This window comes from Mauremys reevesii, linkage group 11 (assembly GCF_016161935.1).
Source record: "Mauremys reevesii isolate NIE-2019 linkage group 11, ASM1616193v1, whole genome shotgun sequence".
NCBI classification, from domain to species: Eukaryota; Metazoa; Chordata; order Testudines; family Geoemydidae; genus Mauremys; species Mauremys reevesii.
Genome location: NC_052633.1, coordinates 21,218,867 through 21,242,883, shown reverse-complemented (window position 1 = coordinate 21,242,883; position 24,017 = coordinate 21,218,867). Strand labels below are relative to the sequence as shown.

The following is a 24,017-nucleotide window of genomic DNA, read 5'->3' as shown; positions in this document are numbered from 1 at the left end:
TGCCAGTTTTTAGCCGAAACACTTTTTATAGCCAGGTTATAAATTCCTAGCTGATTGTAAAGTGATTTGTAAAGAAAAATGCAAACAGACCTATAACTATTACAGTATTCGTAGGCACCACTATAATCAAGGGTTATTAGATAGAATTATATTAGTAAAGGTAGGTATACAATAATGACTTAAAGTAAACTCACATAATGAAAAGCCCATGGGCACTTTCACTATTATCAGCCAGTGCACTGTAGAGAGAGAGGATTTCAGTAAAAATGGTTTACCACGTCTCATGTTTGTCTGCTTTCCATCAGACTGCCTTTGTAGCCAGAATAAAAATGAGCCTAATCTTGATTGCTATGCAAATACTATGTATATACTAATACAGTGATCAAATAGAAAACTTTGGGTTCCATGAAAATTCAAATACAGTTGAACTAATAATGTAAGATTGCTGTTTACTGAAGCGTTGCAAAATATGTCATCTAATGACTATTCTTATGGGATTATTACTGTAAAGAAAGCCATTTCTCCAGCATGCAGCATTGCTTCAGGAATGTTACAAAGCTTTTAATCACCTGTTACAGATCTCAGGTCATGCATATATATGCACCCAAATCATTCTAGCTTCTTGTACTGTATGTTTAACAGACATAACATTTGTGTTTTTGAATCAGAGAGACTGCTTTTTTCTAAACATAAAATCATTATAGAACTTTGCCTCATGTAATCACCTTTCCATTCCACCATTGGATCACATATATTAACCTTAGGAGGTAAGTACATACATGAAATGAAAAGTAATGGTCAGAGACATACTAAAAAACTAATCCTGGGGGCCTAGACTAGATTAAGTGTCCCTTGAATTGCTGTGTATCCTCAGATCAGGTACAGTAGTGATCATAAGCGTCTCTCAGCCTTCCCTATAATATTTCAGTGGGTTGCCAACTGCCACAAAATTTCGCAGGATATTTAGGGCCTGATCCAAAGGCCATTAAAGTCAATGAGCTTCTTTCCCATCACTTCCATAGTCTTTGGATTAGGCCATTAAAGTGTCCGAGATTTCTTTCAGATGTGATGTTTTATTAGTATGTGATGATGCAACATCACAGCATGATTTGTTTAATCCTTAGGAAAAATACCTAAAGGGCAACTTTAAACTAAGCCCTGAAGTGACCCCGTCTCATGGAAGAGGATAGTTCAGTCTCTGTGCCTCTCTAACCCTTAAAATCTCTTCTGATGCTGCCAGCAAGTCATGGTGGCTTTGTGAGGTGGACACTTGTCCACGAGGATCTGACTGAGACAACCAGTTCATTTGGCACAGGCCCCAAAACAACTGTCAAATGGTAATAGTTTTTGGTCACTACTGATTTGATTTGGCTTCTTGGCCTTTTGGCTAAGATAGGATTGAATTTTCTAATTCCCAATTACTGAGGGACAATCTTCACTCATTGATATATTTGCTTTCCACAACCAATTCTCTGTATAACTTTTCATGAGTGATGTACCCGAATGTTTGGATGCTAATATCTAAACTGTATTTTTAAATGTATTTACCTAAATTTGGGTTATTGCTGATTATGTACTATATGTATTTTATGACTTTTAAAATAAATATTGTATTTGTGGATAATCTAAGCACTATACCCAGATATACAGACACTTTTTTTAACCTGTGTATTATATAAATTTTTAACATCAGCTCACATTTGATAAATCCTGTGGCAGAGGACTATAACCTGCTCTTGTAGGAGGACAGAAGTGAAGATCTAATACATCTTTTTCATCTTAAATTGCTATGTTCCTACAAATGGCCTGAAGGCAAAAGCCTCCATATCCACCTACCGGAGCCATCCAGTCCTTCTCTTAAAATGATTCCTCAACTTGGTAGTTAATGAAGTATGCAGCCAACATTGTTTTGTAAACTTCTAGAAGAAAGTTTTCACTTACATCTTATAAGCACTCAGTGGACCTAAAGTGGTTGCCGCTAAAATAATTGATTTTTAGGGAATACATCCTTGTAAAAGCCAAAATCGGTGGAATTATCACGCAAGTCCAGGCACAGTCACAAGGAGGCCATGTATGTTGTAGTTCTCTGAATCCCCAGCTGTCAAAGCCCCAGTAACTCCCCAGCCCTGACTGTTTTTCTGCTAACTCAGTCCACAACCCTTTCCTCACTAAGGAAAGACTCAACTACCTCTAACTCAACAATCCAACTTTCTGTCTGCTGATCCCAACCACAAAATATCCCTGACCATGAAAAGCAACCCAGTCTCCAGTTCCAATGCAGTTCTAATGCTGTGGTTTTCAACCAGGGTTCCGAGGCCCCCTGGGGCTGCAATCATGTTTCAGGGGGGCCGCCAAGCAAGGCCAGCATTAAACTGGCTGGGGCCCAGAGCAGAAAGCCAGAGCCCCACTGCATAGGGTTGAAGCCCAGGCCCTGAGCCCCACCACCCACGGCTGAAGCCAAAGCCTGATCAATGTAGCTTTGCAGGGGCCCCTGTGGCATGAGGCCCCAGACAATTGCCCTGGTTGCTACCTCCTAATGCCGGCCCTGGCTTTTATATGCAGAAAACCAGTTATTGTGACACAAGTGGGCTGTGGAATTTTTATAGCATGTGGCAAATTGGGGTGGAGAGACTCAGAAAGAAAAAGGTTGAGAACCCAAGCTCTAATGTGTCCCCTCTGACCACACCTTCTTTAGCCTTCAAGCTGAAATGCATTCTATCTCCATGGTAAAATTGTAAAAGGTGCTGGTTTCCTTGCGGAAATTCAGCATCTCCATTGTTACAGTAAATCCTTTGGGCCAAATACAACAAAGCTGCATTCAGGACAGGGACTGCATGAGTGGTGGGAGGAGGGGGCATCTTTGCACCTCCCCCATGCTGGGGTTGCCAGATGCTGATTTGTCCCCCAGCACAAGTTGGAGTAGCTCCTGGGGCCTGATTTTAACCTCATGCTGGCGTAACTCTGTTGAATTCAATGGAGTTTTACCAGGGTAAATCATAGGAGAATCAGGCCCATTGCACTTCAAACCCTGCCTCCTGTCATAGCATAGCCTGATTTTTGTGAAGCTTTTCCTTTCTAGGCAGGTGTTGCCTTTTCTTTTGAAACAAGAATTTCTTCTCTTTCATTTTTCCTTTTTCTACCTAGTTAGTCCCCTCTCTCCCCAGGGGCTGCTATAAGTAATGAATTCGTTGTCATGAGGGAACGGAAGATTGATATATACCCCACAGTACAGAAATAGTCTTATTTTGGGTTTAGTATGGTTGCCAGGAAGGCAGCACAAATAACACCTTGAATTAATAGCCTTCCTGAACAGCGTCTCTGCATTAGATTCTTATGTTATGCCAACCCCACACATTCAGTAGTACATCAGATTTCCTCCTCCTATTGCCACTCTTCAGGAATAATAGGTTATTAATAATGACTAGAGCTGGAGGGGGAGAGTGTTAGAGTTGATTCCAATCACCTCAGACTTGGGAGTTTTTTGAACTTCATCAGTGGGTGAGGTCTGAAAGTGACAATATTGAGGCATAATGTAAAGGCATTCGGAGAGCCAATTTACAACAAGGAAAGGTCATACTGTGGACAGTAGCATAGCTGGGGAGGAACAGGGGGAGCAGTCGCTCCCCCTAAGCACATTCCCCCAAAGTGGTGCCTTTTTAACTCACTCACAAAAAAAGGCGCCACCTGCTGTGGCGCTTTTACTCACCCGGCGGCGCTTTTACTGACGAGGCGGCGCTCTGCGTCTTCGGCGGCGTGCCCTTCACTAGCTCTGGGTGTCTTCAGTGGCACTGAAGGACCCGCCGCCGAAATGCCACCGAAGCCCCTACAGCTCGAGCTGTGGGATTGTTTAATTGCGATATAGACATTCCGGTTTGGGCTGCAGCCTGAGCTCTGGGACGCTCCCACCTCAGAGTCCTAGAGCCCAGGCTCCCGCCTAAGCCTGGTCATCTACACTGCAATTAAACAGCCCCACATCCCAAGCCAGCTGGCACAGGACAGCCAGCAGTTTTTATTTGCAGTGTAGACATACCCTAAAGAGAGCAGGGAAATGGGTTTGCCTCAACACCAGCCCCAGGAGCATCCACTTGTCTTCTTTCTTCTTTACATTCATGTCTCCCTCCTTGGGGTAATGTCTACATTGCAATTGGAGGGGTGATTGCAGCTCCAATAGACATACCTGTGCTTGATTTAATTTAGCTAATGTGGCTAAAACTGGCAGTGAATAGGCGGTGGCACAGACCCCAGTGTGGGCTAGCAACTCAGTTACGTACCTAGGGTTTAGGACAAGTTTGTATAGTGTCCATACTGCTGCTGTGGGTGTGACTCCCCAAGCGGCAAACACACCTTCAGTTTCAGGGTAGATATACCCTTATTTATTTTTCTTCTTTCTGTGTACATTTGTCTTGTATCGTTTTTCCTTTCTGTTTGTCACTCTTTTTCATTTGTTCCCTTCTCTGAAGTTCCATTGGCAGGTGAAGAGTTAAGAGAGTTCTGCACTAACCTCCTTTTGCACAGGGCTTTGCTGAAAAGGGAATTGAATCAGACTAGTCAGTTTCACTCCCAGCAAACCCTGGTCCTGCCATGAATGAATGAGAAACGGACTACACTGACTCGCCACCTTCCAGTGCTATTTGGCATTAGACATTCACTGGGGAAAGGCATATTCCTTCATTAGTTCATAGACCCCTTACAAATCCTTCATGATGTATTGGTGATTCGTGAGTTCCATTTTAAGAACCATTGATTTACAGCCACCTGCTGGGATTAGGTATGCCATGCTCCTTCTATAATATAGAATCTGTATACTAGAGATATGGGGTCAGATCTTCTCCTAGTATAAATTAGTGTAGCTCCTTTGACTTCAGTGGAGCCAGGTCATTTACACCAGCTGAGAATCTGGTCCTTAAATTAGCTTAGTCTAACATATTATTTATTCTGCTGGTGGCAAATGAACCACAGACATGTCACGTTGTTTATGCCTCAATCTTCAATTACAGTTAATAGCTGTGAAGGGAATTTCAAAATCATTCCTGTCTATCTTGGAACTTCTGTGTTGTATCTGAGCACCTTCCTGAGGGGTTCTTTATTAGCCAACCAGAATAGATCAAGAGTGAAAACTTATCTAGAAAATGACAAGTTATTACTGTGATTAATTGTACAATATACAAGAAATTTGGGGCTGCTATGATCTCGTTCTTCCTTTGGTAATAAAAGCTTTTTTTATTTGGAATAAAAATGTAATGTAACTGGCCAAGCAATGTAGCATATATTCAAAGATCTATTATTGGAATGGGGAGAGAGCTGGTCTGAAGTGGTTTGGCCCAGGCCTTTTTTGTGAACTCTGTTTACATGGACTTATTGCTTGGTGTTTCTTCATTTTTTTCCCCATCTGAAAGTTGTATTTATATAACCTGTGGCATACTGTGGATGCACTTTTGTAAGTGCCTTTTTGGTTTGTTTTGTGTGCAATTTTCAAGACTCGCTGTTGTCACCTGGAGAATTCAGCCAAGGAAGTTCAATACCCTCTGTGGTCATGAATGATTAATAGGAAATAGATTCTGGGAAGCTATTGCTTTTCTGAGCAATAAGCTGGAATTATCAATTGCCCATTTGGATCCCAAGTCTAGTCATATGCCTGGAGAATATTGAGCATCAATTGAACCACTTCTTCAGGTCCTACTTCTTCAGGTCCTGGGACTGACACAGCTACAACTACACTGCATGCAACAGTGGAAGATACTGAATGTAGCTGTCTGAAATGGAAACCCAGACCCCTGAAGAAGAACTCTATGTGGCTCAAAAGCAGGGGCGGCTCCAGGCCCCAGCACACCAAGCACGTGCTTGGGGCGGCATGCCGCGGGGGGCGCTCTGCCGGTCGCCGGGAGGGCGGCAGGCGGCTCCGGTGGACCTCCCGCAGGCGTGCCTGCAGAGGGTCCGCTGGTCCCGCGGCTTTGGTGGAGCATCCGCAGGCATGTCTCCGGGAGGTCCACCGGAGCCGCGGGACCAGCGGACCCTCCACAGGCACGTCTGCAGGAGATCCACCGGAGTTGCGGGACCGACGACCGGCAAAGCGCCCCCCGCGGCGTGCCACTGTGCTTGGGGCGACGAAATGGCTAGAGCCGCCCCTGCTCAAAAGCTGGTCTCTCTCACCAACAGAAGTTGGGCCAATAAAATATATTACCTCACCCACCTTGTCTCTGTAATATCCTGGGACCAACATGGCTACAACGGCACTGCAAACAACCATTTCCACTCGGAATTCTCGTACGTTAGTCAGGTGTTTATACCACAACTAATTTGTAGTTTCCGGTGCTCTGGTGAATCCTTTAAGACCTTGTTCGCCAATCATTATCCACACAACTCCCATTGAGTTCATGAGAGCTTTTCGATCACAGTACTGAAACTGCAGGACTGAACTCTTGCTCTCGTGTATTCTAAACTATTACATATATTATGGGCCAAGTCACAGCTGCCTGAAAGGGCATGCTGGATGGGGAAGTCAGTAAAGTTATTTCAGTGTAAGAGAGAGAAGAATCATGGCCAGTATTTGCTTTTACACAGATATTCTTGTATCCTGTGAGTTATTTAGGATCATAATAAGATTAGTCTATAGCAGGAAACCGAATTGCTGAAACTATTTATCAGCAGTGGGTGCCTCTGAACCTGTAATGAACTATGTGTGTGTTAGTGTAGACTAGGGAAAAAAACAACATTTTCATTGCTGCTTTAGGTGTGATTGAGACTTAATGGGTTGCTTGTCCAGTTTCCTAGTACCAGTCAGGCTGTATAGCTAGAGATGGAAGAGACTTGTGCTAGCTACAAAGTTCAGATCTGATCTGAACAACCCCAAAGTTTGGGGGTGTTTGGATGTGGGGTTTTGGTTTGGCCCATTGTGAACAAAAGAGAGGTTCAAAGTTTGGATTAGGATATGAACTTTACTAAAAGGAGGGACTGTTCAGAGCCAGAGTTTTACTCTAAGCCCATCTCTAGTTCTTGTTTCATCCATCTGCCAATGCAAAATATAGACTCCTGACAAAGGACTATGCACAGTTAAAGCACATACAGTTGGTCTTTGCCAAGAGGAAGCAATTTTATAATTATAAGTGAGCCTATCTATAACCCCATTTTGTGTTACTGTTACATCCATACTCTAGGCTTACACTGTGTGTAACTACACTTCACGTTGCTGTTACATCACATACATACTCTTGGTTTATACTCTTTATTGGGCTGTAGGACCACATGTACATTAATATCTGTATTTACACATGAATTGCTAATACAATTGTTCCCGTTATGGGCCCAGTTGTGTCAAAGAGGCACAGACCTGTACTGGGGGTGGTGTGAAGCTGCACTGTCCCTTGCTTTTCATACAAATCACATCACCCAATGCAATTATGTTAAGAGTCCTCAAAGAATAACAGCCAAGATGTAAAGGGCCTGATCAACCTTGCCTTATTCATGGAAGGTTTCAGTTCCATTGACTTCTGTGGGTCTCCTCACATCAGTCAGGTTTATTCAGAAAGAAAGCTCTAGTTCCTGGTGCTGTTTTTAGGTCTTGAACTCCTAATATCCCATTCTATGCCACGGCTTATGATTTTATGATGTTTCTGTTGTAAGAGCTGAACTTTCCACTTCCCCCAGTAGCGGCCTGCCTGATTTCACTTGTGCTATCTGACCTACTTGCCATCCCTTCTTTTAAAAGCAAGACCAAAACCCTTTTGATTCTGCAAAACTGAAAAATTAATGTTGATAATGGTTAATAAACAAGAACTCTTTTACAAAGTACGCCTCTACCCCGATATAACGCTGTCCTCGGCAGCCAAAAAAATCTTACCGTGTTATAGGTGAAGCTGCATTATATTGAACTTGCTTTGATCTGGCAGAGCGCGCAGCCATCCCCCTTCTCCCCCCCACCCCCGAGCGCTGCTTTACTCTGTTATATGTGAATTCGTGTTATATTGGGTCACGTTATATCAGGGTAGAGGTGTATATCAGAGCTGTGTACAAAAGCACCATCTATTGGGGAGCTCTCTAGTGCTGTTACTTCACTAAATTGCATCATTATGTTAAAAGTTCCTTTGACCCGCTGTTAACTCTCAACAGATCCACCTGTCTGCTTGCATTTTGCCAGTTAAAAAGCACAGATGGGGACTGGGGAGTCCTGTGGCAGAGGGTTGCAGGAGTTCTGCTTGAGTGGGGGAGCTCAGGAGCTCTGCAGGAGAAGAAGGTGGGAGGGAAGTCAACCATGTACCTGTTTCGTCCCAGAAATCCTACACAAACTGGGCAAGGAGGGTGAATCTTCCAGCTAGTGACCTTGCTGGATGATGTGCCAAGGGTTATGTACCTTACATAAGGACAGACTAATTACTTGATTAAAATACCATGTTCTGGAGAAACTTGTTCCCTGGTGATTTAAGGAGAGAAAGCTGTTAGCTCACAGCCATAATTACATTGTTGTAACAAACTGCACTGTGAGGTAAACGAGGTCAACATGGATATTAGCTAGGGTGCATTTTACTAATCCAGAAGTGAGACTATGGACTTGAATACCATTGCACCCAGACAGTACTTGTGCAGCTAAATCAGAGATATCCACATATACATGCAAAAGGATAGTATCTGACTAATAATGTATTAACTTTTTCATTAGAGATTGGTTAGCACTGGCTGCTGTATTCAGTTAGTCTCTAGTTATTTTATCTCTTTCCATTTAATTTTTCCCTTTATTAATTCCAAAACTCTCAGTAACAGTGTTCTGAAGTCTTTTGTATAATAGCATTTATTAGTACAAGATATATTTTAGTTTTGCTTCACATCATAGTTTTATCTTGAGTTAAATCATTTTTTTTCCTTTTTAGCATCATAGACAAAGAAGTGTCATTAATGGCAGAAGTTGATAAAGTTAAAGAAGAAGCCAGTAAGTAGAAAACATACTAGAGAGCCTGTGTGTGTTTTGGAAGAGTTGGGAGAACATGTGTTTTTGATTCTGCAGAAAAATTTAGTAGTAAATCAATTCCTCTAGCAGCATTACAGCATTGTTCCTTGTAGACAGGGCCTCTGGTACCACTTCCTGAACAAGTTCTGGCTAAAAGAATTGTGTACCAAAGTTTAATAGATTTCCATCCCTATAAATTCAGCTGGAGTGTTAACATGTATTAGTTAACGCTCCGCATCTGTCACAGAAGTCACGGATTCCGTGACTTTCTGTGACCTCCGTGACTTCTGCAGCCGCCAGTGCGGCTGCCTCTAGGGCTGCCCGAGCAGATCAGGCAGCTCCTGGGCCAGTCGCACCGGCCGCTGCTGGGGCAGTTTGGGTGTGGGAGGGGGCTCAGGGCTGGGGTTTGGGGTGCAGGGCGGTGCTTACATCGCGGGGGGGGGCTCCCCGAAAGCGTCTGGCACATCCCTGTAGCTCCTGGCAAAGGGGCTAGGGGGCTCTGTGTGCTGCCCCTGCCTGTCAGGAAGTCACTCTTTTGCCTTGGAGCTTATTAACCCTTCAGAATATTCGACTGTGGTGACATCACTAATTCTCTAGTGTTCTCTGTTTATATGGCACCTTTCATTCTGAATGACTCAACACACTTTTTATAGACTAATCATCCAGTCCTGCAAACATTCCATGTGTGGAATCCCCATTGATATCAATGGGAGTTTTGTCTGCACCAGGTTTGCAGGATTGAGTCCTGTATACACGCAGCCAAACCCATTCTCTTATGAAAATGTCCATGGGATTTTTAATAATTCTGAATGGACAGAACCTCAGTTTTTAAAGTATGTTTTTGTTCTGAAAAGTGACTGTAAATACGGCACCTTTTTATGACAGATCTGCCCCTGCATGTATTCAGAAACTTACCTGCTGACTTTAGTGACATATATATTTTAACTGCTGATAGCACCCTGTCACACACATGGAAATCATTTTATCTACCTTAGAGGGTTGAAGAATCAACCCGGTTAAGATTTAAACCTGTGATCCCAAGTAATCTAGAGATTTCAAAGCTGAGACTTAACCTACTGTTACAGCTTGTAGAGTGCTTCTTGCATTTTCCTTTCTCAATCCCTGCATTCATTTGCTAATGGTGAAACAGTAAAATATATCTCATTAGGTTCACTATAGTACTATATACATGACTTCGAATATATGAAGATATGTAGTGAAATATCACATAATACGGCTATATTTGGCTTTACATCATCAGGAGAGAAAGTTGTAATTATGCTCATAAATTTAAAAGGTAGCTTAAAAAACAGATGTTGATCAAAACCTGTTTTCCTAATTATTGGTTGAGGCAAATCTGATCAGATGCATTCCCGACTTTCATCTAATTTCTGCCTCTTGTATAGGTGTCATCTAGATAGGTGTATTCTGGTGGGGGGAAAAGTAACACACAGTGATTTAATGGGACACTGCAGCAGCAGTGGTACACCCCACATTAGAAATAACACTTTTAAACCAACTCTAGTGGGAGTTTGTCTGAGTAAGGACTAAAAAGGCTGAGCAATGAGCTCAGGATTTGCCCCAATATTAGTAACTCAGGAAGAAGATTTTGTCAGTCACACATGAAGATACTATCAGTCTTTCATTGGTTTATGAACCTAAAGCGCTATGGGGGCAGGTCACAAGTACACATGTTCTTGAGTGCTGCATTTGTATGTAGATCTTGAGTTAGCTGAAAGGTGTTTAAAACAACAACAACAACAAATCTGTGTTTTCAGATAAGTTCTTTGTGATTATACATGTGTGGAGGCCAAAGAGAACAAATTATTCTAGCAAAATGTGACCATAATGTACTCTTAAAATGTTTCCTATGAGAGATCTTCTAACACAAACGTGATAGACATGGGGATCTGGAGTTCTGGGGGGATCTTTTTTTTAAGATGATGATGATAGAAACATGCCAGCAGTTCCTTGGTTACCTGCAGAGATTGTTATAATCACCTGGTGGGCATGCTCCTGCTTCCAGTGAAGTCAATGGCAAAATTCCCATTGATGTCAGTGGAGCAGGATCCAATACTCAAAGCCACATTTTAGAAATCCACAGTACAGCTCTGATGTTATCAGAGGGCTACACATTAATCTAATCTGAGGCTAGAATCCACTTTTTGGGTTAAGTAAAACTAGTTATATTATACAGAGATACTAACTTAGGATGTACCTATTGGGTTTGTGTTGTATTAATATATCACTTTGGATTCAGTTCTCTGCTCTCCCATTGACACTGTGTGTGTGCTTGGGCAGGTTTCTGTGCCTTTCTTTAAATTTCAGCTTCTGCTGTCTCTCAGGGCTATTGTGAGGGTTAGGGTCTGTAAAGTGCTTTTAGAGCTTCGGGTTGCTGTTATTACTGAAATGTGTGTAGTATTAATTAATAATTATGTTATTATTTATCTTCACATCTTTCTGCCACATGGGAGGATTATTTAACTGATGATCATTTGTATTATTTCTATAGGTCAAATTTCCCAAACTGGTAACCTTAACAGTGTGCAAAAATAGGTATTTGCGTGTGTACCACATGCCAGCATGCGTCTGCAGCTGTGGAATTTGAGCACATGATTTGGACAGTCACTTTGGAAAATTTGGTCCTGAACCTGAAGAGACAGCACAGTTAGCACAATTTAAAATAATCTTTCAGCAAAGAATAAAGTATAAGCAAGGTGACCACTATAAAACGTAGTGACTTGTTTACCAGTCCAACAGGGATTCCCCACGTAACAACACTGGAGGCCATATTCCACGTATGGCTAAGGATGATGGGTGGAATGAAAAGATCAGCTAAGGAGCAAAGTAAAAGGCCACCATTTAAGCATAACTATCAGTGCTCTTCACTGCCACAGAGCCTTCCATCTGAGGACCTCAAAGCTCTTTACAAAAATTAGGGGATTAAGCAACACAAACCCTCTGTATGATTTAGTCGTATTACACCTCATTTAAATGATGGTATAACGGAGGCACAAAAAATGGGTAAGGGCTTGTCTACATGGGATGTTAGTGTGCAGTAAAATAGGCTGTGAATTTTAAAACACAATAGCTGTTCCACACTAACTCCCTGCCTGGATGCTCTTATTCTGCACTAAAAGGGCTTTGTGTGGATTAATTTAGCTAAATCACAAAAAGTCACTCTGAATACAGAGTAAGAGTGTCCACACTCTAAAGTCACAGCCTAGCTTATTACACAATAACTTCCCTGGGTACATAAGCCCTAAGAGCCAACGTCACTCAGGAAATCTGTGGCAAAGCAAGCACAGAAATTAGGGGTTAGATCCAGCTGGTGTAAATTGTCAGAGCTCCATGGAAGTCAACCAACTGTAACAGTTTACATCAGCTGAGGATGTGTACCAAGGTCTCTTGGCTCCTAGGCCTGTGCTTCAGCCATAAGAACACCATTGCATAAATGCAAACCCCACCATTTCCCTATTGCTGCATCAGATTTTGCAAATACATTGATCATCAGTGTTTAGATAACTGCCAATTTCATTGTCCTCCACAATTTGTCATGTTATATAACTCTAAAAATTAAGAAAGGGTTGGCCATTGCTATTGAGGTTCATAATAATTTTTTTCTAATAGCAGATTAGGGAGTGTAAAATAATCATTTCCTTATACAGGGTATACAACCTGTGAAGTCTTGTATATTTAATATTTTTCATAAAAATCGTATGCATTTAGAATTTGTTACATAAATGGAATGTGGCTTTATTAGATACACTGCATAAGAGCATAATCTGTACTTGAAAGCAAAACCATAACTCTTATAGATTAGACAAACTATATATTAACAGAATTTTTTCAGAAGGGGATAAAATGATCACATCTAAATAAAAGACATCATGCACCCGGATGTAAGGCTGTTGGCTCAAGTCACTTCCTGCATCTCAGCTGAGTCCTTGATGATTTTGTGCTTTAAAAAAAAGCACTGGAAAAAGCTCAAAACACCATGTGTACCACCTAGTTGTCTAAATGCGGAAGGGCAGGTTTAACTTTGTGTGGGGATTTTGATTTTCTAGCAGCATATCAATTTCATATCTTTCTTAACAATAAACGTTAAATCCATTGATTTGGATTAATCGGTGCAGATGGGGTCATGTGGATGGAAATGTGCTTGGCATGTTGTATGTTTTCCACATGTTGATGTACAATGTTAATGAACAGAGACAAGGTGGGTGAGATAATTCCTTTTCCAAGCTTTCCAGCTGCACAGAGCTCTTCTTCCCAGACCTAAAAAAGTGCTCTGTGTAAGCTCAAAAGTTTGTCTCTCTCACCAACAAAAGTTGGTCCAATACAAGATATTACCTCAGCCACCTTGTCTCTCTACTGTTCTGGAGCCAACACAGCTACAACAACGCTGCAAATAGTGTTAATGTACAGACAGTAATTAGTTTAAAAGTGATTACGTTCCTAGCACTAATGTATTATCCTTTTTGCTTGGCAGTGGAAATCTTGACTGCTCGTCAGAAAAGAGCCGAGGAGCTAAAGAGACTGACAGACTTAGCTAGTCAGATGGCTGAGACACAACTGGCTGAACTCAGGGCTGAAATTAAGGTTAGTCCACCAAGACACTTCCATTTGATGTGTGCTCTCTTTACATGGATACTGAGCCTGTGCTGCCAACATAACTTTGTATCCTTATTTTGTGCTATGAATGCTTAGGATCTGAATGTTGCTGACCATTTGTGGATGTGGCAAGGAGAGGCACCTGCTCAGGGCAAGCCTCTGTACTTCTGGCCAATGAAGAGAAACTAGTATGGAGGAGGTCCAAGCTGCACCCTATTAAATTGTGTAGCAGGGGCTTCTGCTGTGTGTGCATCCCAGAGGTATTAGTCCCAATTAGTTGTGGCCAGTATTGAACCTGTAAGCTTAAAGGCCAGAGAACAAAAACCTCTGCACAGTGGCAGAATGACACAAGCACCTTTTCCCAAATATCATATTGATCCATCAGTCAGTCAGGTTCTTCTTGTGTTGTGCTCTGAAGCACACCAACTCAGACTGCAGGTGACAGCTTCGCTGAGATTGCCTTGGCACAGAAACTGACACTGGGGGTGATGTGACATCAGGAAAAAGGCCATCCCCTCAATAATGGTTGCTGCTAAGGCTTTTTAGACTGTAACCAGTACCTTGAAGTGCACTTGTAAGTGAACAGGTAACCCCCAGAACAGCTACGTTATTGTAGCACACCAAATACCTTGCTCTCTCCCCTCCCTGGTGGAGGCATATGCAATGACCAGGAGGGGCTACAAGCTGGAGCTCTGTATAACCCCACATGCCAGAGCTCTCAGGAAGGAAGTCAAGAGAGTTATTTCTGCCCTTTGGTACCTGTCACAGAGGAGGAAGCAAAGGGCATTCCCAGCCACTTCCACCAGGTTCTGCAAGTGAGTCAACAAAATCTTCCGGTCAAAATCAAAGGCCGCTGAGAGGCCTAACAATCACGAGGCTACTTTGGGCCTGATTCCATCTCTGGCATTGAAAAGGGGCCTTAAAGTGGGTGTATTGTACAGTGTAATTTACACCTACTTTAAGGTCCCTTTGCACTGCCAGAGGTTAATACAGGATGGGGAACTCCTCCTGTTTTATTTGCTCAGATTCTGTGCAGAGAGCCTGAGCACTGGTGGATGACAGACAGCGGAGACCTTACAGTGACTTTGGGATAATTAACATTAGAGTGATTTCTTCACCATCCATATAATGAAGTGGGATACATTAGAATGTTAGTAAATGTTAATTTCCATGTGTTTTTGTAGCACTTTGTGAGTGAACGCAAATATGATGAAGAGCTGGGTAGGTCTGCCCGGTTCTCCTGCGACATAGAACAGCTAAAAACCCAAATTCAGCTCTGCGGAGAAAGTAAGTTTTGGTGATTTTCAAAGTGTTGTGTGATTGTAGTGACTATGTGACTTCTCTGCACTACCATGATGTCAAGGGACCAGATTCAGCCCTGGCATAAGAGGGAGCAACTGCACTGATTTCAGAAGATGTGTATTGTTTTTTGCAGAAGCTAAATTTGGCACAAGGTATTTTACACCAGTCTTTCTGTAAATTTACTAAGCTGCTCACAACTATTGTCTGCTCCAAAAGTCATGTTCCCCGGGTGCAAAATTTGACCTCTCTTATTTCTCATTATATCATGCAAGACTTTGTATGTTTTTTAAAAACCAAATACTTCAATACTCCCCCCCCCCCCCAAAAACAAAAACAAAAAAAAGAAACCATCCTAGCAGCCCCAGCACTCATGAGCAAACAAAAGGTGAAGGAAAAACGATTTCAGGAAGAAAACAATTTCCAGTTTCAGGTTTCCAAGGAGTTACTATAAATAGCAAGAAAAACAAATCGTGAATCTGCCAGAATGAATCTTGTGATTCCATCGCGTAAGAATTGTCTCCCTCGAGTCACAAACAGTTTAATGCACAAGAACACAGGAATTGCTATGGCAGAACAGTCTGAGGGATCCATCTAACCCAGTTTCCTGTCTCTGTTAGTGGCCAATCCCAGATGTGCTGGAGGAAAGCATGAATTTCCAAATAATGCATCCGATTATGCACAGTGATCTCATGGTAACTATCTCATGCCCTAAAGCTTAAGGATTTGGAAGTTCTTTTATTGTCATTCTAGCTAGTGTAACCACAGCTGCTACTGATGTAAACATATACTCACTCCTTTAATTTTATTAAATATTTCCCTAAATAACCTGCAGCTGCAGTGAACTTCACAGGTTAATTGGCTCATCAATGCAATTACCTAACTCTGAGCACATGAGTTGACCCACTGAATTCAGAACATTGCAATCTGTAGGGCTACTGCTATTAAGGATAGTGATGAGACAGTAGGGCATTCGACTGGGACTCGAGATCTGGACTCTATTCCTAGTTCTGCTGGAATAGTTAATTCCTCTCTCTGGGCCTTTGTCTCTCTCCCGTCCTTTGTTTGGCTTGTCTTTTTAGATTGTAAGATCTTCAAGGCAGGGACTGTCTGTCACTGTGTGTCTGTATGATGCTTACCATCATGAGACCCTGACCAAGATTGGGACCTCAAGATGCCACTGTAGTACAAATAATAATTAGTAATGTGCTTATAGCTAAGCATGTGCTGAAGGGCTTTGCTGAATTGGGGTCTTTTTGCAGGAACAACTAACACAAGTTTGTGCAAAGTAAGGAGCTTGTGGGGTTTGAGCAGCCAGGGAGGTCTGACAGTGTAAGATAGCTGTTAGTGTGAAATGAAAGCAACAGGAATGATATACATCTGTGGGTGATGGACAGTGGGATTTTCAAGTGTTCCAGTTGCTCTCTCTCCAAAGTGTAATAATCTCTATAAGATCACTTTAAAATATAACACATCTTCATTGTACTATTTTTTTTTTTTTTTTACAATTTCCTAAAGGAAAATATGTATTTTCTGTTAAAAAAGTAAGCAGCCCACTTTGTGACAGGTAGCTTGATGCTTGCACTGGCTTCCACACCAACCTGTCTGCTAAAGACAGAATGGTAGAATTCAATGCCAGCGCAGCTCAGAGCATCCTCTCTGCTTATAAAAGAAAGATCTATAGTTCACTGTTTTGCTCTGTGCAGTTCAGCAGTATGGAGGTGCATTATTTTTGCTAAGAGGTCACCTAGTGGTGGGAAATAAATAAATAAGAGATTTAAAAAACTCTATAAAAACTAGCTGGTGCTTGGTTTGTGAATACACTTGGTATTAGGATGCAACCTCTTTTTTCATCCTAGTGGTGGAGAGAAGGGGAATCCTCCCTGAATAATGTTGAACATTAGATAAAACTATGTATCTGGCTGGAAACTTCCCTTCTCTCTGGACGCTGAAGACTCTGCCCACCATCTCTTGCTCTTGATGCATATTGGCATCATATGTGCTTGTAAGACAAAGCGGGACAAGGACGTTCTGTAATCAGAAGTCAGAGCAGAGTGAGGTGGGGCAGCCATAATCTGTTTACAGCACCAGAGCCCTTTCTGAGACTGCTAAAGGGCCAGAAACTCAGATGGCTGAAGACCCTATGGAAGTGCTGTAGGAATCCAGAACTGAAGAGTTGGTTTTAGTGAACTTTAAGCCAAAATCTGTAAGTGTTTGAGATGCAACACTTTGAATGGGGTGGTAGCACGAGTGACAGAAACATGTGAGATTGAACAGTGGCAATTCCTCAAGTAGTTTTCCAGTGGCATATATGAGATGAGTTTGTGGTCTCCATCAAGGTAGTAGTTGACAAGTGTCTATATCACAATCAGGCCTCTGGGTTGGCAGGCTCCCTATAGAGACTAATTATTGAATGAGCCATGGAGACTGGACTATCCTCTCACTCCTAGAGATGGCCTTTGCAACTTGTTTTGGCATAAAAAGGAAGCTTGCATGGCTGTTACCCATGCTATGCCTCTTCAGTGGAAGGAGTGAAAACTCCATCTCAGCAGCCTTTTATCAGCATGAAATTCACTTCAGTTTCCAGGCCAAATTCAGTCCAAGGTGTAAAGGGGCACAACCAGCATTGGATTATCACATGACAAAGTGGGCATGTGCCTAGGGCCCAAATTCAGGGTGGAGGCCCAGGGCCTACCGAACAGCCATGCAATACACTTATCACAGCCAGGCTGGCCATGCTGTGGATTCACTAGGACTGACTGCTCATCTTGCTGCTAGTTGTGGTGCTGCTCACCATGATGTAGGGGTGGCTATGCCAAATCTGAATAGCAATGCAACCCCATGAGCCAGCTAGCAACGCCACTCACTGAAATTTGGCCCAGCCATCTCTCCATCATGGTGAGCAGTGTTCCCTCTAACTTTTCCCACCCATGCATGGAATGAATTTTGTTATGTGCACCAATATGGAGGTGATGTGTGACTTACCACCTTTATATTAGTGCACATAACAGTATTCATGTGGTGGGGTTCGGAGTGTGGGAGTGGGCTCGGGGCTGGGGCAGAGGGTTGGGGTGCAGGGATGTGAGGGCTCCAGCTGGGGGTGCAGGCTCTGGGGTGGTGCCGGGGATGAGGGGTTTGGGGCGCCAGAGGGTGCTCTGGGGCTATGGCGGGGAGAGAGGACTCCCTCCAGCTCTCTCTCCCTGCAGCATCACCTGGGCTGGGGGAAGAGAGGGCCCTCTTCCCACGGTGGCAGCTCCAGGGCTGGGGCCGCAGGATAGGCACTGGCTGCAGCTGGGTTTGGGCCGGGGTAGGGGTGGCCGGGCTAGGTTGGGGCCCAGGGAGGGGCACCCCTTCCCCGGCCGGTCCTCCAGCGAGACCCGAACTTACAGCTTACAGGGAATTTAGGGTGAGTGGAGCACCTAGCAGCAGCAGGATGAGCAGCCAGTCCCACACTGACTGTACTGTACAGCTGTTCGTTGTTGTTCATATTAGAAGGTAGGGACCCAGAAGTGTATGTTTGCCAAAGAGGCCAACAATGGGTTAAGCTGGCACTGGGTACAACTCCCACGACCTTGAGCAGTGGGGGAATTATTGGCACTTGACTCTCTCTTTGCTGCCAGAGGATGCTCATTAAAACATTCTGTTTTTCACATTACAAGCACTGAGACGGTATTTCAATGTGAGGAAACCTACAGCGAGTTTGTTCAGCCCAAAAAAAAAAAGTTCACAGACTAAGGAGCAAGAGGCACCAGGAATAAAGAGCCAAAATTTTACATTTTTTATTGTTAAAAAAATACTAGCTACAAATCCAGCTGACCTTTTCTAGCCTAGTGCTGGAGGCAGCCATCAGCGTGATGCTGTTTCTGATGCTGGCAATGGAAACACCCAGTGGAAGAGACGGCAGACCTGCTTTCACTGCTCATTTAACAGAGTTTCACATACCTTCAGTCTTTACACAGTGTGTTGATAGTTCTTAGCCAGCATCAAAGCAGCTTGAAAACCAGCTTACAGCCTCTCTCTGCCAGTGTCACAAACAGCACCTCCCTTCAGCAAGATGGGCACCCCAGCACACAAATACAGACATCCAGGCTCTGGTTTTACTCCTGGGGGACAGTGCTTTTTACCTTCAGGCAGGTCTACTGAGCAAAATGTCTCTTTGCCTTTGGGGTACACATTGTGCATGGCCCTGTGCAGGTGGACAAGGGATGGAGAAGAAGCAAGAAGCCTCTTGGACAAAGGGTACAACTCAAGGACTCCCCAGGGCCCACCAGTGTCAGCACTAAGAGAGAACTGGGTACTGCATGCACCCTTCCCAAAGGGGGTGAGGTGGCCACACTCCTGGGAAACATTATGCATGCTCCCAGAGCTCCTAAAGGGGTGATGTGCTTCCACGCTGCCCCTAGCATGGTGTTATAGCTCTCTGCTACAATCCAGCTCACAGTTTCACTGGGTTGTGTCCATAGCGGTATTAACCCGGATTACATCCCAAGAAGAGTTAGATTGACATAGATCCCAGTCCTGTGGGCTGCTGAGCAGTGAAGCTGATGGGAGTAGAGAGTACTTAGCACTTTGCAGGACTGAATCCATAAAAAGGAATTTGAGATTTGGGTCTTAGCAGCACAGAGAGAAAAAACCTGCAAAACATAATGTGGATCCAGGCCTGCCCAATATGGATGCCCATGCCAGGGCAATTCCTCTCTTGTTTTTATTGCATTCTGAGCCATATGTCCCTTTGGAAGAGCAGCCTCTCCTAAATATTGACCTCTTCCTAAGAGTTTTGAAATTGTGGAGCTTCTTCAAGATTGTCTCCTGCTGAACACATCCTTGGGGTAACTCCACCAGGGTCAGTGGGTTGCACCAGGATTGGCCCCTCATCTCCAAAAATTTCTTGTGGAACAAGGCTGATTCACAGCAGAAAAAAAAAAGGACTATGGACCTGATTCTGAAATCATAGAATCATAGAATCCAAGATCAGAAGGGACCATTATGATCATCTAGTCTGACCTCCTGCAAGATGCAGGCCACATAAGCCCAAAAAACTCCTTCTTAGCGCCCCCCCCCCCATGCTTCGGGAGAAGGCGAAAAAAAAACAGGCCACACCCAATCTGCCCTGAAAAGGAAAATTTCCCCCCCCCCCCCATATGGAACTCCCAGAGCAACCCATGCGGCAAGACTCCTCAGCCATCTCTCAAAAGGGAAAAAGGCTAAATCCCATCTGACCCATTGTCATTGTTACCATTACCAGTGGCAGTAATTGACCTATTGACTAAGCCCCGTTATCCTATCATACTATCTCCTCCATAAACCTTAAACTTATTCTATTAAAGTCATGGAGGTTCCCCCCTGTTTCCTTCCAGAAGGCTGTTCCAGAAGGCTCCTCTCTGATGATTAAACTAATTTCTAAACTAATCTAGCCTAAATTTCTTTATTGACGACTGAATTTATATCCGCATGTCCTCGTCATTACTTGAGAGCTGAAATTCCTATTCCTCCCTCCCTTCCCTTATCCTTATATATATCATATAATTAATAGAGTCTTTCTCTATCTTCTTTTAAAACAAATGACTCCACTGAATTCTGGTGTAATTGAGATAAGCATTTGGGCCTTGTGTTTTGGTGCTGATGATGTACTTGATACACTGAGTGTTTTTCTTTTGTAGTTTCTCATCCAAAGAACAACTACTCCTCAAGAACACCATGCAGTTCTGTGCTGCTGTCAGTGACTTCGCATGTGGCATCTGGCAAGCAAAGTACACACTCCCGAAAATCCTCCAGTCACATCAAGAACTTTGATAGTAAAACGGCCAGCACTAAAATGCCAAATCATCTTATTTCCAATCCCACAGAATCCTCTCCCCAAGTAACCCCAACAAATAAACAGGTGAGAAACTACATACGAGCTAGACTGAAATCCAACATTCACAAACTCATGGGAAAATCTGCAGTATTACAAGTGAACAACACTAAACCAAATACCATTTTGCAATACATCATATGCAATTCGCCATTCGCATGGATGGACAAAATGAACTAATAGATGTTTTCCAAATCCAGTTCCATGACTGTGTGGAACATATGTGATGGAGGAACATAGGAATTGTCATAGCAGGAACAGATCAGTGCCCTGTGACCACTACCATTTGCTTCAGAGCAAGGTTTTTAAAACCCTGCGTGGTACCTAATTGCCCTATACTATGCTATGGGGAACTATTTATTCCTATTGGTAAGTGATCAGCTCACATCGTCAGGACTTGGTAGATCTTGAAATTTGAACTCTGCCTGATTTCAAGAGAATTATATTATTTCACAAGCTCAATAGTTCTGCTTACTATATTGTGGCATATATATATATCTGTTTCATTTACAGGAGTACCCTGCAATATCCTTGCCCTGTAGTGCTTACTTAGGTAAAGCTTCTGACTAAGGATTACAAGATGAGACAGATCCATAAAGAGAAAATAAGGGGCATATTATAAGTTCCATGTGTGTATAGAATCTGCTGCCATAGCAGTCATACCACTCAATGGAAAACCACCACTTTCCACAACTGATTAAAAACTTGCTCTCTGTAGGGTGTAAACAAAATGGGCGTCTCCCACATCCATCTGGATTCTTAACTCTTTTCTTTCCACATGGATTTCCGCTGTTACTTTCTGCAAATCTTATTGTACTAGTTACACAACACTTTACTATCCAGAAAAATAGTAATTGTGTTCATGGGGGGAGAGTCAAAGTGAACCTGGGTCCAGATCCTCAAAGGTATTTAGGTGCCTCACTCCCATTGATTCCAATAGGAGTAAGATACCTAAATACCTGAGGGTCAGGCCCCACATTTTTTACTGCTACTTACCTTTGCTGCTGGTGTTTCTGTGGAGCTGTCTAATACATCATCACCTTTTGACCAGCACACGCATTTGCAAACTGCTCAGGTGCCAGCTCTGTAGTGATGGTCTTGTAGATGTAGCTGTTTTTAACAGAGCTCTAGCAATGATCAAGCGTATATGTTGTTACATCCAGGGTTAAATAAATGCACTGGCTGCATAAGGAATTTGATTCTGCATATACTTATTAATATTCACTGTGTTATATTTGTTTTTAACAGAATCTTTTAAGGGGGCATGTAACCTAACGATCATTCATTTTCCTCCTTGATAGAATGGGCCGTCTAGCCAGAGACGAAGATTTAACTCACAGTATCATGGCATCCGGCTCAATGGGTCTGTCAAGTCACAAGGTGCCAGTAACGAAACAGATCAAAATAATATAAAGAGCAGTTCCAGATATGAACACAGAAGACAACAGCATAATAGTTTCAGACCTAAAAATAAAGGAGCTATGAAAAATCAAGACCAGTCCACAGCTACAAGGACCACAGAGAATCTCACACATACAGAAAAAACCCAAAGAAAGCATCGTACACCAGACAGCACCGAGCCCAGACCATTCCGCAGCAGTGTTGCTAGGGTATCTCAGTGCAATTTATGCCCTGCAAGAATAGAGGCCTCTGCTGATGCCACTGTTCTTTCAGTGCCAGCTGTGACTTTGGTGGCTTAAATTCTCGCCAAGAAGAGAGACAGAGCAGATTTATTTTTTTCCATTTCAGTTTCTCACTCAAGGTGCTAGTTGAAATGCTGACAAAAAGCTAGTCTGTCAGAAAACAGAATCAATTTAAATCAATTGCTGCTTAAAAACCTGTTGGCATTTTTATTAATTCCAAATAATCAGCAGTAGTTCACCTCATACTTTCAAGGCTTTGCTCAATATGCTCAAGGTTATTTTTGTCATGACAATGCAGCATTTTAGCCAGGCAGTATTTGCTTCTTAGAAAAATCAAATCTAGGTTGAACAAAATAAATTGAAGATTAAATGCATAGTAGCAAGATGCCTACTATAGATATGTGGTTGTACCAGTCCACTCTGTTGTTTGTAGAGCAGCTAATGTTAGAAAAAATAACAGGAAGTTCATACATCATGGTCTGCAATGAAAACAGATGCTCTTATAGAATTTTTCTGTACAAGTCTATACAGCGCTCTTTCTCTCCATATATATCTCTCTATATTATATACTCACACAATATTGCTCTATACAAAACAAATTAAAAAACATACTGCATTTGATTTCTGTCTGTTATTCCATAGTGAAAGATCTGTAAGATCAAGTATAAATTGTATTTAATACATAATATGTTGGTATTTTTCACTGGTAAACTACCCAGAGTCTGGAAAAATGCTCATTTCTTAAGTTTGGAATGTATATAGTCACGGTTATCCAGGTGCACAGTCCAATTCTCCACCTTTATCAGTCACTTTTTATGACTAATTGGAATTATTTTTTTGTGTATGAAAAGTTGCAGTTGAATCCTATAGGATTCAACTGTTTTTCGCTATAGGAACCATCTCTCCCACAGGAGAGCTATGACTCTTACAAATCTGTTACGGTAACATGCAGCAGAGAGTGGAGATGGCGATCACATCCATCTGAATTTTCTATTTTAAAAAAATCTTGATAATTTTAAATGTTCTAATTCTGAATTTCAAAAACCTTGTTTCTTCCAAAAAAATTAAGTTACTCCCTAAAATCTCTGTAATGTTTGCTGCTTTGCAGTACCAAACCACATGAGCGTCTCATTTGTTTATACTCATCTTTGTGGCAACAACCACCCTCAGCATGCACTTTGGGCCCAATCTTGCAGTTCTTATTCAAGTAAAAGTCCCACCAAGATCAGTTCTCTTTTATTTGTTGATTTTTAGGGCTTTATTCCTTGCTTGTTGAAATTTATCTTAGACATTTGGGACCTGACCTAAAACTCACTGATGTCAACGGGAGTCTTTCAACTAACTTCAATGGATGATGGATCCAGCCCTTACTTTCTGTTGTGGACTAGATTCCAATACCCTGAGTCACACTGAATAGCACCTTGAGCCACAAGTAGCTCTACTGACTTCAAAGGGACTGCTTGTGAAGTAACCTACTACGCTGCAGAAGGTATGAGAATCTGGCCCTCTGTCACTACATTAATGAAATGCCTGACCAGGCAGCTTATTTGCTACCCTTCACTTTGTCATAGTTACCTCTGCCTAATTGTTACTAGAGGGCTTTATTCAGTTGCACTACATGATGGTATTTCCCTTAAAAAAAAATCTTAAAGCATGAATGTCCTTGTTA

The 24,017-nt window shown here is 42.5% G+C and overlaps 1 protein-coding gene across 8 annotated transcripts in view; it reads left to right on the top strand.

The window, feature by feature from the left end:
* Window positions 1-22,969, top strand: part of SPATS2L (spermatogenesis associated serine rich 2 like) — a 119,813-nt gene extending 96,844 nt beyond the window's left edge. For 7 of the 8 annotated variants that reach the window (XM_039493679.1, XM_039493673.1, XM_039493678.1 and 4 more), the window contains 5 exons: window positions 8,862-8,920; window positions 13,431-13,540; window positions 14,737-14,839; window positions 20,512-20,732; window positions 22,007-22,405. In XM_039493679.1, the coding sequence (XP_039349613.1) occupies window positions 8,862-8,920; window positions 13,431-13,540; window positions 14,737-14,839; window positions 20,512-20,732; window positions 22,007-22,405 (892 nt within the window). Of the gene's footprint in view, window positions 1-8,861; window positions 8,921-13,430; window positions 13,541-14,736; window positions 14,840-20,511; window positions 20,733-22,006 lie in introns of all 8 variants that reach the window. The other variant, XM_039493674.1, reaches the window with a different exon arrangement.
* Window positions 22,970-24,017: the final 1,048 nt, after the last annotated feature.